The following is a 16,400-nucleotide window of genomic DNA, read 5'->3' on the forward strand; positions in this document are numbered from 1 at the left end:
TCGTAAACTTAAAAGAAACGAGAGACATTATTATTCTGAGTGAAAAGAATTATTTCTAGTGGAACTAAAACCATCGGAAAAAGTGAAGGCATTGCACCAGAGTTTTCACTCCTATTTTAGTCATTATTATCATTTCAATGTCTCTGACATAGCCTTTTCAGTATCTCGGTTTTGTTGTGTTTTATACTGTCGCACAGAAAATAATTACAAAGCTTGTTTTTTATTTCAAAATTCAAGGTATGTGAAAAAATTCAGCATGAATGGTAACTGAGGATTCTTTGCTTGGAAGATTTTAGACATGATTAATGGTACATCAAGTAAAACATGATAGTCAAAGAAAAAAAACAATCAAGTGAAAAAGGTTGGTAAAAGATGGTAGTGTCTTAATGCTCTGTCAATTTGTAGTTCTTATAAATAATAAAGAAATCATTTTTATTTAATTCGTAAATGATAATTGTTTCATTATAAATAATATATAATTTCATCAATTACACTTTTTTTACTACAAAAGCAATTAATATTTCAATGCATTTTTTATTTTAAAAAAATGGTTGCGTAAATCTACATAAATATATGTGAGGAATTTTAAAACAAAATGTAAAATATATTTCAAATTTACTTTTTAAATAAAATTGCTTTTTTAAACATTTCTGTGATAGGAAATTTCTTACTTCACGTAAGAAACGATGTTATATATATATAAACAATTATTTAATTGATAAATTATTAAACGATTACAAATTCATTTTTAAAAAGGAGTTGATACAAATATGTATCGCAATGCAATATACGGTTATTTACGTAAAAAAATAGAAGGTTTCATGAAGAAAAAAAAATTATTTACGATGATAATACTAGATCGAAAACACAACATATTAATTTTAGATATATAACGTTTTTAGATATTAAATAGTAGAAAGTTAATTAAAAGAATCGAAATAGGAGTTCTTTCAATTCTATTTAAATAACAGAATTTAGACAGCTGTTATGAGGAATCTAATCTATAAATTAAAATTTCAATAATTATTTTCTCTTTTCCGTATTGAAATAATTTATTTGATAAAGAAAAAAGAAGAAAAAATAAAAATACAATTATTATAGATTTTACGGATTAAAGGAATGAAATTATAAAACTCTGTTAAAACAATAATAGGTAATAAAGTAATGAACCCTATTAAAACTTAAGAACCGTATCGAGAATATAAACAAAAGATATGATCTTAAATGTCAGAAGTAGAAATTAAAAATAAAGCTTTGAATTTCACATAAAATAACTGGAATAAATTTCTCAATATCAATTCACGTAATGTTACAAAAAACATTATATATGGGACTGCGCATACCATCTAACGTCTGTGCTGAAATGCTACCTACTTTTTTACTTCCTATAAAAATACGAAATTGATTCCAAATAAAATTGTTGGGTATATTTTAATATGGGCATGAAATAATCTCATTACTAGCAGTAATAAATAAGCACTATGATTAAAATAACTCATAATTCAATAATATTTGACTCATTCAATAACTCATTTAATAATAGCTCACAATTCAAATAATATTTGAAGTCTTCTAAATATTTATTTAAGAACTCATTCACGGAATATCTTTGGAATTCAATTTTGTAATTCCCGGAACCGAATTCGATAGCATTTTAGTGCTCCGAATTTTAAAAGTTAAGATAATTTCGATGGAATTTGATGCTCTTTAAATGTTAGAATGCCAGTTTAACGTTCTATTTGCCATTCTCCTCAAGAAGATTTATGCAAAATTTGTAAAAAATTTATGTAAATTAACTTCCGTTTCTTACAAAAAGAGTTGAAGCAATTTAAATATATGTGACAAAACCTTCGAATTTAATTCGATTTCATTATCTAAAAACAAACAATGAATTTTTGCCATTTGTCTGTGGAAATCAAATAAGGCTTGTATGAACTCTGCGGAATGCATTTTTAACTGGATATTAAATACAGTATTTTTTTTATAGTTCCAGAAGCGGAAATTTCGGAAATTCGGAATAGAGAACAGGTTTCTAATAATTTATGTCTACCAGTAGGGTATATTCGATCTCATCTTCTTCCTTTAATTTTATATATTTCCTTTAGAAAAAAAACATCAACAATCAAAGACATACCTTCTTGAATTCAACTTAGATTTACATTTTTTAACCTGCGTTGTAGAGATTCTACTGTGACATAAGTATTAATATTTCGTATTTAATGAAACGAGCCAAATTAGTTATCATAATATTAATTAATTCGGATTAACAGTTTTTTAAACCATTTTCCAGTTTTTCCACGGTGATGCAACGTCACGCAAAATTATTCATGTGAATCTAATGATAATAGTTAAGATATGGCTAAATTAACTTTACTCCGAGCATACATTAAATGTTATTTATAACAGCCGCTTTACAGAAAAAACGAAAAATAATTGCTGAAAAAATTGAACTCAGGTTGTAAGGAAAGAAGGCTCATAATTGCATTCAATATCCTACTAAACGAAGAAAATATAGATTTATTTCAATATTGTTTAATTAAATCCGGATTCAGTTACAAAATTATAAATAGACGTTTGCATCGTTAATTCTAATTATTGCTGGACGCGGTGAGGCCAAACGTCAAAATAATTTTGATAATGAGCAGGAAATTGAATTTAAATTTGAGGCTCATATACACAGCAGATTTTTGGTGCAACAGTGACTCACATTTGCGACTCAGCCAGTTGGTCGTAGAAACTCTCAAGCTAAAATGTGCAAATATTAAACAGAACGATTGACAATTTGAAGCTCGTTAATCGATATAAATTAAAATTTCAAATATGATTAGTCGGAGAGGTTATAGCTAGTCTACTGAAAGATTTCATTTTCCATTTTGCTATTATTTGTTATTTACAGGGAATTTTTCAATTGATTACATTCATATTCGATTTTAATCTTACCTGGCAAACACATGGTGTTGTTGTATGAAACATGATATGGTTGACATGTGCACACTTTTGAGTTCCAATCGCAATGGCTATGAGGAATGTAGAGAAGGCACTCGAAGGATGATCTACATGGTTGAAATAGTTCTATATTATGGGGCAGCATATCTATAAAGAAAAAGAAGTATAATTAATAACCAATGGAAAATAACCCAACATGCTCTAAACCATGGGTTTTAGGTAGAATCAGTCTCGTTTTGAATTTATACTACGGTTATTTGGAGACAGACATTTAGTTCTGAACAGATAATGAGTACGGTACACCTCTCGTAACTGCCATTGCATACCAAAGAGAGGACGTTTGAAGCCGACCGACTTATATTTGGAGACAGACATTTAGTTCTGAACTGTAATCAGATGATGAGTACGGTACATCTCACATAACTGCCATTGCATACCAAACAGAGGACATTTGAAGCCGACCGACTTAACATGCCTTTGGTCTGGAACTAATATCGAGTCCTGAATCAGAGATTACCAACAGATTTTTCTAGTATTGAATCGACTGGTAGATCGTAATTTAAACAACTCAGTTTACATTTGTCTTATCAATTCATGAAAGCAGCTGCTTTTGTTATATTCTAATATGAAATGTATATTTTCTTCTAATAGCACAGCATTTGGGGAATCAAAGAAGACATAAAACAGGTTCTCATAGCTCATCTCGAACATCTATCCTGTCTTTTCTCTTCAATTTTAGATGTACTTTTTTTAAAAAAATTAATCAAAGATATACGAAGAATTTAGAACCAGTGAAAATTAACCTGCAATTTTGGTTAAACGAATTAAAGATCATATTTTATAAAAATCTGCCAGCGAAATATTTGGCTAGCGCTGATGTCTAGTAAAGAAGAGCGATACTGGTTTTGAAAGAAAATTTTCCCATTTCATTATCATGCCCCAGCTTAATTTGTAGAAACTATGGGTTGGTCCAATCCGCTTCTCAATGTCTTATTTATATTCAGAATAAATATCATATCATAAGCGAGAGAAATGATCCACTTATCACTTGGTCCATTTTTCTGCATGGTGGAAAGAATATGAGAAGAACTTGTATATTTCTAATTCATCGTTTTTATTAGAGAGCATTATCGGATACTGAAAGAAATCGAAATTTTCTTATTGTTTCGGACCCTAGTTTTTAAGATAAAATTCCTTTCCAAAGCAATAAAAAGAACTTGAATCTGCAATTATTGTTATATCTGGCATTTTTCCATTCGAATAAATAATTTTTTGAGTTAATTTATTAATTTTTAACCAAAATGAGACCTGTTAGATGAACAAAATGAGTGAGGTATTGCTGCGCAGCTTGAAAATGGATGCGCGGTATTATTTTGGTCAAAAAATGCTTTATCTAATTGGATATTTTATAAATTTTATAGATGCCTTGAAATTATACGCGACATATTTAAAAAAGGATTTTTTATAAGAGATCCCTATAATCAAAAAAAGGTCCAAACTGGCAATCATAAACCATGTCGCTAATTCAAAGGAGAAGAAAATTGAAAATACTTTAAAAATTTACTAGCAATTATTAAAAAACACAAATTAATAATAATCATAAAGACTCTATAATTTCGAAGAAACCAAATAACAAGGTAACAAAATCTTGGGAAAGTACAAAGACAAAAGAGGATAAAACATCTTTTTACCTTAGAATCCTGGGTAATTGTGCGTAATCTCGCAGATTTGCTCTTTAATATCAGAATCTTTGAAAACTGGCTATTGAATTTAGTTAACTTTGATGAGACTCGTAAAGACTCGTTATTGTTGGAGAGAAATCTAAGTCAATTTTTTGATGTTTTAAATTCATTATTTCAGTAATTTGTTCTTTGTTTTAATAAAATATGTGAATTTTAGATCAATTTGGATTAATATGTACATTTATGTTTATAGAGTTCATAATAAACAGTTCTTTTACTCATAATTCTCAAAATTTTAGATCAAAGGTACATGCGCGTAATTACCCACCACAGGTCGTAATATCGCTCAAATATATTTATTAGAAAATTGATTATTTGGGAAAAGATAAACCAGTTGAACAAAAAAGAACTGCTCTCACTTCACATTAAACCGTTGCACTTAATGAATATTAAAACTTGTTCAGCGAAAAATCATTAATAAATTCACTACTACGAAACTCTCTTAGGTGCGTGGAATTCCCCTATTCTTCCCTAATTGTTGCGCAAATGCCAGATGTTCGCCGTACTGCAGGTGCAACAAGGATCATTGTGGTAGCAAATAAAAAAATGAACTTCTATGCAATGGATGCAATTGGCTTTTAAAAGTCCTTGAACGATATACAATAATTTAAAAAAAAAATGATGGAATTATAATAACGGTGCAATAACTGTAAATACTTGTTTATTTAATCTAATTTTAGTATTTTATTTGACCTCTAATGTAATTTTAGTAGAATATTTGATTATTAAATTAAAACTCATTTCTATATAGTGAAATCAAACGCTACTATCTAGGAGTATTAAAATGATAAATAAACTAACGATTTTGTAAGATAATCTAAAGAATTTTTACGATGTTGCCTTAATTGACACGCAAAAATTTAAAAAATTGCTTTATATATATTTCTTCTTATTATTTATACAGGCACAAAATTCTCTCTTTAAATATCATTATGAATAGCTTAACACATATTAAAAACTTGTGAAGCTATTTTACACCGATTGATGCGAAAATAGAAGAGAAAGCAAAATCAATTAGTGAATTCACTATTGGAACCCAAATAAGAGACGATTTCGTTCATTTAACCAAAAATAAACCGACATTTTTAAAAACGGGTAATTTCAAATAATTAACTGAAATTCTATTTTGATGTCAATTTGTTAAACTGCCAAAATTTATCAAAGCATAAAAATAAATTAAAATAATAATAATAATAAAAAAACCTTAACAAAAATTATTGTTGAAGAGTATAGGTATGATTTAAGCTGATTTCAGAAATTGGTTTTCAAATTACTTGAAAGAAAATATTGTTTTTAAGATATTAAATCTGAATAAAAGTAACTCTCCGCCAGAAAAACTTATGAAATTAAATGATTATTGATAAATTTTAGAATAACTAATTCAATATCACTCGGCAGAACGAATATAAAGCTTTTTTGAATAATAAAGTTTTTTTGAAATTCTAAAAACCACGAAAGCAATTAGAAGAAAGGGTTCTTGACTGAATATGTGATACAGAAAATTGTGCACCACAAAGACCACTGGCACAAGATAAAAAGTTCTTTGAAATTAACAGAAATATGTAAAGTGTGTTACTCACCAAACCCTCTCATTACATGCGATGCTCTTCCCCTTTTCGGTAAGCCATAACTGCTTTGCAGGAGAAAGCATGATAGCACCTACAATAAAAACAAATGAATTCATTAAAAAGGGTAAATGAAATGTAAAATAATTTTAAACGAATAATTATCCTTTCAAAATAATAAATCTTTGTTCCGTTATTTCTTAAAGTAAAGGTGCTTAGAGAAAATACTTAATTTTAAATGTAAATAAACCTATATAACATTTGAATCGAATATATTAAGGAATACTTAAAGTTTCTTAGAGCTGCTAGACTTAGATCACTTTGATTATTCATACATGGGCATGTACGATTGTGAAATATAAATGTCCATGTTATTTATTTCTATTTTCATCCAAGTTAATAATAGTTTTTATTATTATTAGACTGAATAAATAACCCGGAAGAGCCCATTTCGATTTATAATTCCTTTTATGTGGAATTATAAATTCAAAGACTTAGTATGCCTATTGTGATTTTAATCCTGAAAGATTTTCATCTAGTCGTGAATTCGGTAATAAGAAGAGTATATATTTTAGTTGTTTTTGTAATAAGACAAAGAATAATTTAAAAATATTCTTACGGATATTTATTACGAATTAATTGCCTTTTTTCTTTACTATTTTTGAATTTTCAGAGCCATCCAATTTATACGTATAGCGTTTTTCTAGATTACGAAAAATGTAATTAACATATATTAATATAACCTTTCACGAAAAATTAATCGGCTGCTTTTGATTCTGTTATTTCCCACGATGTTTATTATTCTTTTCTTAAATCTTTCCGCACGTCCAGATAGTATAATTCACAGCTTTCTTTAGAGTCCTTTAACCTTTTAAATACAAATTGGTGTAAATGGAAACAACTTGGGGCCATGAAGTAGGCGTGTATTGTCACGACGGAGCTCAATTCAGAACAGCTCAATGCATATAAATCAAGAAATAGTTTGCTAATAACTCTGTAAGTACGTTTCTTTTCAAGTAATTAGTACCTGATTACTTATAAAGTAAGAAAGCTTTAAGTCTTATAAATGTTTCTTTTTGAGAAGAATCGAAGACTTTGAATGAATTTGCGTTATGATTGATTGATGGTTTTTCCGATTCTAGGATAACAACAGACTAATAGTGACAAAAAAAAGTTCTAATTTGCAATCAGTCATTACTAATTTTGCGTATCTCAAGCAATGGTATCATTAGTATGCCTTTCCTGTGACTATGACGTAATTCAAATTGATTTCATTACAAGGAAAAGGTGAGAACATTCTGGATTTTAAAAATAAAAATATTTCGTATACCGTGACTCGAATGATAAAAATATCCTATATTGAATATACTTAAAAGCGCATTTCAGTTATAAGCTCACTAACTACTTATATATCCTGAAAGTTTCATTTAGCACGACTTGTCAATTCACAATCATACATTTTTAATAACTGAAATTGAAGACCATGCGAACTCCCTAATGAAAATAGCTTTTAGAACGTTTGTTAATAACTGAGAATCATTACTTTTCTTTTGAATCAAAATAAATTGCAATGGTTCTATTCATACAGCTTCTGGAAACGAATCGATTATATAGGAAACAGATGTATGCACTGCCTCATAAGCATAATCTTTCATCTAAGATTTGAACTGAGACCCTAAGGCGCAAGAAAAGCTACACTGTCATCTATGCGAGCATTTGAAGCAAGTTCAAAGATTTCATCTTGGGTGGGCCGCAGCTTTACACTGGTGTCTGAACTTTCCCACAAACTTGTATGTTAGCCATGTAAGTACACGTAGAGACGGATTTAAATTTAAATGTCATGAAGTCTTCAAAACTAAACTAACAACTTAAATATATTCAAATTTTAAATATCTTTCAAGTTTTACTTCTCTCTGGCATTGCTGTTGAATTATATATCACATGAAGAATGACTTTTATACAATTCAGTTTAGTTTGAAACATGTCATTTAGTTTGTCGCATACAATAGTTTCCTGTTATTTTGAATAATAAGTTTGACCGCAATCACAAGTTCGACTATAGTATTTATTGACAAAATCAGTTAAAATAATTTTCATAAGAAAACTCAAGATTGTCAGAGTTCTTAACTATTTCCTTGTTTATCAAAATTATCGGAATTCTCAACTACATCCATGATTGTCAGGAAGTTATTAATTTTAAGATATTTCTGAAAAGAAATTTCTAATTTTCGCTTTGTAAGCCTTCAATTTGAAGTATGGATATTCCATATTGCCTTAACAATTATATTCAATCACTCCTTGAAAAAAAAAAGAATGAGCAATAATGATGTTTTATAATAATGCAATAATGAGCTCTGTATAACTCTACTTTTCAACTTTAATCCTCTTTTAGATATAACCAATTTTTAATTTTAAATGGTCGCAATGAATCTGGAGGATTTAAAATATATTTATAATATATTCATCCAGTTTTATAATTTTTCCTAAGTAATTATAGTAATTAGTCTTATGGATATTCTGTTAAATGAATATTCTGTAGAAACGATTCAAATTATAATGCATTAAAGACAATTTACAAATGTATGTAAATTATTTCTAATAGATGCAGATTACATGCGTATCGATAAGATATTGTGATTAAAGAAATATTGACATGTATTTAGATTTGACATTTAAAGAAAAAAAACTAAACTAAAATTTTCATTTTTTCTTTTTTGACACTTCAACAAATAACAGATGAACAATATATAAAAAAACACACTTTTAAGATTTTTCATGAAAGGTTTTTTAAACCCATGTACAGCTCCGACGACTACAAAATAAATACAAAATAATCTTGCATATATTAACTAGAGGAAACATTTCGCCTTATCGAATTGTTTTCCGTCTATAAACATTCTCGGAAATATATCACGTATGCTAACGAGTGAATTACCTGTATTGTTTTGGTCTTGTGTTTCAAGATGAATGATGGCAAGATTAAGTTGAACAACTAAAACAAACTTTCCGGCAGTGATTTACAAACTGTAAATATAACGCCCACACAAGCACATGAAATTCCCTGCTACCTTCCGGCATGTATTGAAGGTCGAGTGTTGTCACACTAACGCTAATATTCTAAACGGGAAGTTGAAAAACACTATTAAGTCGACGAACCTTCCACCAAACAATTTGCCATCCTATCTGTTTTTGTAGACGTCGGGGTCACATATCTGTTTCAGACCTGTGACCTTTTTTGTAACAGAGTGCTCAACATATTTGCCCCTGCTTAGTATCTCTGTTAATTACTACTTGAAGAACTCAACAGTCAAGTCACAACTCATATAATTACAAGAACTTCTGTGTGAAAGAAAACTGGGCGCTCTTAGTTTGAAACAATCGATCGCCAACCGATAAGACAGAATTCAGAATAAACAATGAAAATGGCAGCTGCTTTTTTTTTTGTTTGCACCGATAAAGACTACTTGCACCTATGCTTAATAAACGGCAGTCTAAAAAAAAAATCGTTTTTCAAAAGAGAATAAGCAACTGATCTGTTTTTAGTTACAGAGAATGAGTAATTTTTCAAATTCGAGCCATTTCCTGATGCATCGCTCCAGTTCTGTCATATTTAAGATAGGTGCAGCGAATGTATTAAATCGCCAATTAAAGTTATCGTTTGCACATCATTTTGAATAATTTATACGCCAGCAATGAAATTTGCAAAGTAAGCTTATATTATTGTTTTAATTTATTTACGGGTACTTATTTACCGATTGTTCCTGCTTATCAGAAAAGAGATTATGAAATAGAATGAATAAATTGCTGTGATAAGAAAATCATTTACAAACAAACTATTATGGAAGAAAATCAATTAGGTAATTTCTAATTAACAGGTTTCTCGCATAGCCTTTTCAAAAATATTATTATTGTGAATTATTCATATATATATTCGAAGAATCCAGATGACTTTCTTATTGCATTATTATTCTATTCTATCCGAACGTTTAAAATTCAAGAGATACCTATTTCTTTCAGCACTATCTCAGAAATTTTTTCATTTCCTTAACATCCCTTTTTAATTGCAAACTGAAAGCAAGGTTGATCATTTTAAACATGAAAGAAAGGGTCAATTTTTTCTGCTACTGATTTTCATGATGAAAAATTGATCGCTACTTAATCCCTATGGTATACTAACAGCTTCATACTTTATTGATTTTATCTTGTAGAACAATTAAAAAAAATAAAGGAACGGCAATACTCTTAAATACATCATAGGGAGGGCAGATTTAAATCGGGATTAATTTTGCATAAAGTAGCATGCATAGTAAGTAAGAATTTTAATTAATTATACACAAAGCGTAGGAAAACAATTGTGTGGGAGAAAAGTATCCCTTAAAAATATAGTTTTCATTCACATAGATTCAAAATAGTAATATTAACCTGTTAACTGGGTATGACGAAATATTTCAATGTGAGACGACCTTAATATAATTACCTGGTTAACAGGTAAAAATAAAAACATTGCATACAAAGGAGTTATTCGATGCCGATAAAACCTAACCTTTTCAGCTTACGACTTAACATTTTTGCCTATGTAAAATCTTTGCATATACCTTCATAGTAAGTTATTTGCATGTCCTAAATAGTGTGTATTTGAAATGTTGCCATTTCCGAATTTCGCATTTTATCATATTCTAAAATGTGAAATAATCGCTAGAGTGTTAGTTAGCTAGAGTTGTAAATAAGGAACCGCTAAATTCGAGTTTGAGCAAGCAATAATGGTCTAAAATCAAGTACTGTACGATTTTTATTCATCGCTTGAACAACTAATGAAAATTTTTCCATAATTCTTCCAAATTATGAATAAAAAATAATACTCATAAAATAAATTACAAGCTTGAAATTTACTGAGCAGTTTTCTGATTAGATGCATTCTAATTTTTTTTTTGAGGTGGTAACCAACATATAATTTAAGGTGATAAAAAGTGAAATAAACTCAAAATGTATACTTTGATTATTTTAAGTGAAATATTGCCATTTTTAGCACCAATTAAGATATTAGGGTTTGGTATTATGACAAAAATTCTAAGAAAGTTTCTAATAAAAAATAATTTTAGTACTCAATTTTTCTATTTCAGACTTAATTCGTCTTAAATTTTTTTAAAATAAATGTAAAAAAAAACCTTAATATTATTTTTTTTTTCCATTTAAGACTTAAATTATTTTAATTTTTTAAAAAGTAAAACGAATTTAAAGATCGTTCCTTACGGTTACGTTAGAAAACTTTCAGGATTAAATTACACAATATTAAAAGAAGCTTTTGTTCTCAAGTTTTATTAAATGACATAAGCCCTTCTGTAAGAGCTTTCGAAAGTTTGATTTTTTTAATAGCTATAATGAATTCTTTTAGTTCGTTTCCATATTGACGATTCATTTGAAAATACCTCTCTAAACACATCGGGATGAAAAAAAAAAACGCTTTTATTAAATTAAATTTAATTATCGAGCACCATCCTATTTATTTTAAGATATTTCATTCTTTAAAAAGTTAATTAAACAAGAAATTATTCAAGCTTATAATTCATCTAGTTCAAACGATTAGAAATCCGGAAATTTTCAGATATCAATAACAAAAAAGAAAAAAAAAATCTTACCCATGAGATGATTATCAAAGAAAGTGACGAGAAACATACTGTCATCTTCTTGATGTCTGATCTAAAAATAAAAGAGAAAATTTCGTTAAATGAAATAAAACGAAAAAAAAATTAAATTAAATTAAATCACTATCCAATTATTACGAATTGAAATGAAAATAATTATTGAAATGATATTTTTTTGAAAATGTTATCAAAACCTTTATATTCAAATGATATTTTGAATAAAGTATAATAGTAACTTTTCAATAAGGAATAGCATTTTTTTTTATCTGTCTCTAAATAGACATCCAATTTTTCTCCAGATTAAAGGTAATTCTTTTCAGAACAAAACATTTCTTGCTACATAAACAATTTATCTGAGATAAATAAAATTCCGCTAATTGCATATACTGTAATAATGTTGTGTTATTAAAAAATATTATAAGTTTAACAGCATTAAGCAGACGATAAAGTTTATTTATTTTTTAAATTATAATATTAAAAATCATTTTCAAAAGATATAACATAAACATGCTGAAATTATATATTATTCTTTAAAAATAAACTTGCTGATAAGTTTTCTTATCTTATAAATAACGGTCAGAGGAATTTAATTAATTTTAACAGGCACTGATAAGTATGGCTGATTTGTTATTTATGACTAGTTAACAGTTTACTTTATCAAAAATGAGATCCTAAAGAAATCAGCCAAAAACAGCTGAAGTTTTTTAATTAAATTTGTTATTTCATGTGATTGTAACTTATAAGCGAAAAGAAAATTTTCTAACCTAAGAATTAAAATAAACTCGCAAATCTGTTTTAATGTATTATTATTGGAATATTTAAAATGTTATAATTTAATTAGGGAAGAAATCAAATTTATCGGGAATGACTCATTTAAATGATTTTCAATTCTATTTTTCTTATTTATGAAGAATTTATGCATTTTAAGCACACTGAAAACATACAAAATTTAATGCTCAATGTATTTTGATTATAAAATTCATAGTTTCTTTAAAAAAACTATAGTATTTTTATACAATTTCTTTTATCAAAAGCAATTTTTTCAAGGCAAGTATCTTCTTACACTTTATTCAAAATAATATTTTTGCCACAAGGGTTTACTGAAACAATAAAAAATTTTAATGACCATCAAAATGAAAAATTATGTTTAAAGAAAAATTGTTACATTTCATATATTTTAAGTTACAATATTCAGTGTCAGCAAAACTTCGTTTACTTTGTTATGATAAAAATGATGTTTTTCATCTACTTTGTTAAATTTGATAAACACAAATACCTGCCTCTCAACATAATGTAAAAACTTGATCATTTAAATGTATTTCCCTTTAAGACTTTTATGAAAGGATGATACTATCTTATAAGTTGCATAAAGGATGAGCTTTAGTTCAACCTGAACCGTAAATAAAAACGGTTTGTTTTTGTTTAGAGCAACACACCTTCGTGTTTCAATCAATTACTTATTTTATCTTGTTGCCGACTTATCTCATGGGAAGAAAATATATAATGGGGTAATGTAATGGGTTAAACTGGTGCACAGTACATCAGTATAGCCCGATGAAATGATTTGCATATGAAAACGATGGCACCCAGCCAGCGAAAACGTCGTGAACCCGAAAGGTCATGAGTAACACTTCCGTCATGCCTGGGATGCAATACACGAAGAAAAATAAATCGAAAAAGCGATTCATTCATTCATTCAAGATTCATTCGGTACAAAAGTTCTGGGATTCTTTTTTCATTTTTTTTGTCACTGCTCCAGTTGTTGACGAGCGGAAAAGATTTATCGTAATTCATTGCCAAAGGATGCTTTCAAAAGAAAATCTGATTCTGATGTCTCAAGAAAGGATGGAACAGTTTGAGGAATGTACGATTGTTCTATCCGATAACTGGTGTCCAACTCTTTGTCAGAACTTTGCTCAATTTGTTGGTTTTTGAATGACAAGAATGACAAAAAGCTTTTCATGGATGATGATAATTTTTTCTAGATTTTGTGATGTATTTTTCCTTCAATATTGGAGGAAAATTTCCAAAATTATAACCTTTTTTAGCTTAAATAATTAATTTTAAGCAAATATGTTATGGTATATTCTATTTCCATTATTTTTATTTCAAGAGAATTACAAGTAGTTATTATTATTAATAATAACAGAAATGATAAATATGTTAATGATATGCCAGGAAAATGCTGAATTATGTAAATTTCAGTCTAAATAAAAATTATTTTGAGATAAATAAGTAAAAATGATCATTGATTGCTTTATATGTAATTTTAATTGATTTTTCGAGAGTAAAATTAGCAATTAACTATAGATAGTGTCCAGCTGTTTATCATGATTCTGTTCAATTTTCCGGTTTTGAAAGACACGAGTAACAAAAAGTTTTTCATAAATGGAGATATTTTACCCCAACATTTGCTATCTCTTCTTCAATATGAAAAAGTATCGTGGTTAGAGCATTTTTCTTCGAGTTTAACTAATTATGGGAGGTAAACAATTAAAAATATGGTTGAGTATTTTTCTTCTAATCACAATGCTTTTCCTACATAAAAGTTAATAATTTCTACTAATAATACATGCCAATTCAAAATGCGTATAAATTTGCGTTTTACAGCCATACCATTTGACCTTCAGATACCTAATTCGCCACATGTATACTTTGGAGGGTGGGAATGTGCACCTCGGAGAGATTCTTTCGAAATTTTATTTAGAATTTAATTAATTAAAAAATGAACTTTTTTTATACCATAACTTATGAAAATTTTATTGCAAAAAAAATTTTACATTTCAATTTTTCAAAAAAAAAAAAATTTACATTTCAATTTTTTTTTTTTTTTTAAATTTGGTTCAATTTTTTAAAAATGACTTTTTAATGGTACCAATTTAATAGTCGCACAAATTTTTCCAGAATTTCAACAATTTTTAATTTTTTTTTTCCAAATGCCGATATTGCTGTCCAGAAAATCAAAACGTTTTCATTGTTTCTCAAATATTTAATTTCGTGATTTTTTTTTCCATAGTTGAAAGCTAAAAAAAAAACATTCTGTTTAATATCCATATAGATTTTGTAATCTATATGGATTACAATTACTTTTTACTCAAAACATTAGCTTTATTTAGAAAATATAGAGCATAATGGCTTATTGAAAATTCTTATAAATTTCAAAAACTAAAGAAAATGTAGTATAATCTATAGCAGGAAGTATAATCTATATGAATTATACTTCTCATTTTTATTTGTTCTTGTAGACAAATAAAAAAGGGAAGTTTACAGTATCGTAAAATTTCGATGACAGATGAATCGGATTTTTATATCGCTATTATATTATCACTATCGCTGTGATGCCATGTGTCTGATTTGTATTAGAAAGGTTCATGTACACAATAAACAGAATTTAAGTAAGGCAATTAGAATAAAATGGCTTTAATGTTATATAATTTGGGGGAATCATGGAATGAAATTATACTTAAACGATTTATCTGAAATTAAATATAAACAATATTTCTGCAGAACCAGCTAGTCGTCCGAGGCGAATAGAAAACAATAATATTGACACAAGCAATAAATGGATAGTGATAAAATAACAAATTATAAAAAGGCGAAAATTTTCTTGTAATTTTCATTAAAAATTTTCTTTAGTTTTTGAAATTTATAAGAATTTGAAATAACACATTATGTTCTATATTTTCTAAATAAAGCTAATGTTTTGAGTCAAAAGTAATCTGATTTTTATAAATCATTAAAAGTAGTTAGATAAGAATGAATTTTCTACAGGATATGTTTCTACTCCCACGGACTATTTTGCTGCGTGTATCTTTTTGTAATTTAATTTTTTGTTAAACATAAATTATAACAGCTTTCATTATTTCTTTAAATGACTAAACGAAATCTATCTAATTAAAATAATAATCTTATTTTAAAAAATCTAAATTATCTATCTACAGAAATAATTTAAATTGCCTGACATTTACTAACTTGCAAAAGTTGTCAAACTGATTATGGTCTTCTCTTTCCATAGTTTTTATGGTAAATACAACAATAATTTATGTGGGAATTTATATATATACACCTGTTAGAGTTGGACCAGAGAAAACATATATTATGGCACACATTAAAAAATATTATAAATTTTTACCCATAAGAATTAATATAATGAAATATAAGGAAGACAAAATTCATTTTTATTTACTACAATCTGTTAAGAACCTTTAAATTTTTTTAACTAGCTTGCATACGACACATGAGTGCAATCTGTTTTCCGTTTGTATTATAATTGGGTAAATAAATGTCAGTGAAAACGAAAAAAAAAAAAAAAAAAAAAAAAAAAATAGAAATGTAACATAAATAATGTCAAGAAAGCTGAGGTTCAAATAAATATTCTTCATATTTAAAAACGAAAAGCAAATAGCCTTCACAATTAATTTGCATATGAAAAGAATATGTTTTCAAGTAACTATGTTATTTTAGGTTTGTATGAATAGACTTTTCATGACTGAAAGCACTTAACA

General features: G+C 27.6%; 1 protein-coding gene across 3 annotated transcripts in view; it reads right to left on the bottom strand.

The window, feature by feature from the left end:
• The window catches only part of LOC129958708 (sortilin-related receptor-like), a 126,182-nt gene that overhangs the window by 34,652 nt on the left and 75,130 nt on the right, over positions 1 to 16,400 (bottom strand). For all 3 annotated transcript variants that reach the window (XM_056071356.1, XM_056071357.1, XM_056071358.1), the window contains 3 exons: positions 11,890 to 11,950; positions 6,269 to 6,347; positions 2,941 to 3,093 (listed from right to left, as the gene is read on the bottom strand). In XM_056071356.1, the coding sequence (XP_055927331.1) occupies positions 2,941 to 3,093; positions 6,269 to 6,347; positions 11,890 to 11,934 (277 nt within the window). In that variant the 5' untranslated portion in view covers positions 11,935 to 11,950. The remainder of the gene's footprint in view (positions 1 to 2,940; positions 3,094 to 6,268; positions 6,348 to 11,889; positions 11,951 to 16,400) is intronic.

This window comes from Argiope bruennichi, chromosome X1 (genome assembly GCF_947563725.1).
Source record: "Argiope bruennichi chromosome X1, qqArgBrue1.1, whole genome shotgun sequence".
NCBI classification, from domain to species: Eukaryota; Metazoa; Arthropoda; class Arachnida; order Araneae; family Araneidae; genus Argiope; species Argiope bruennichi.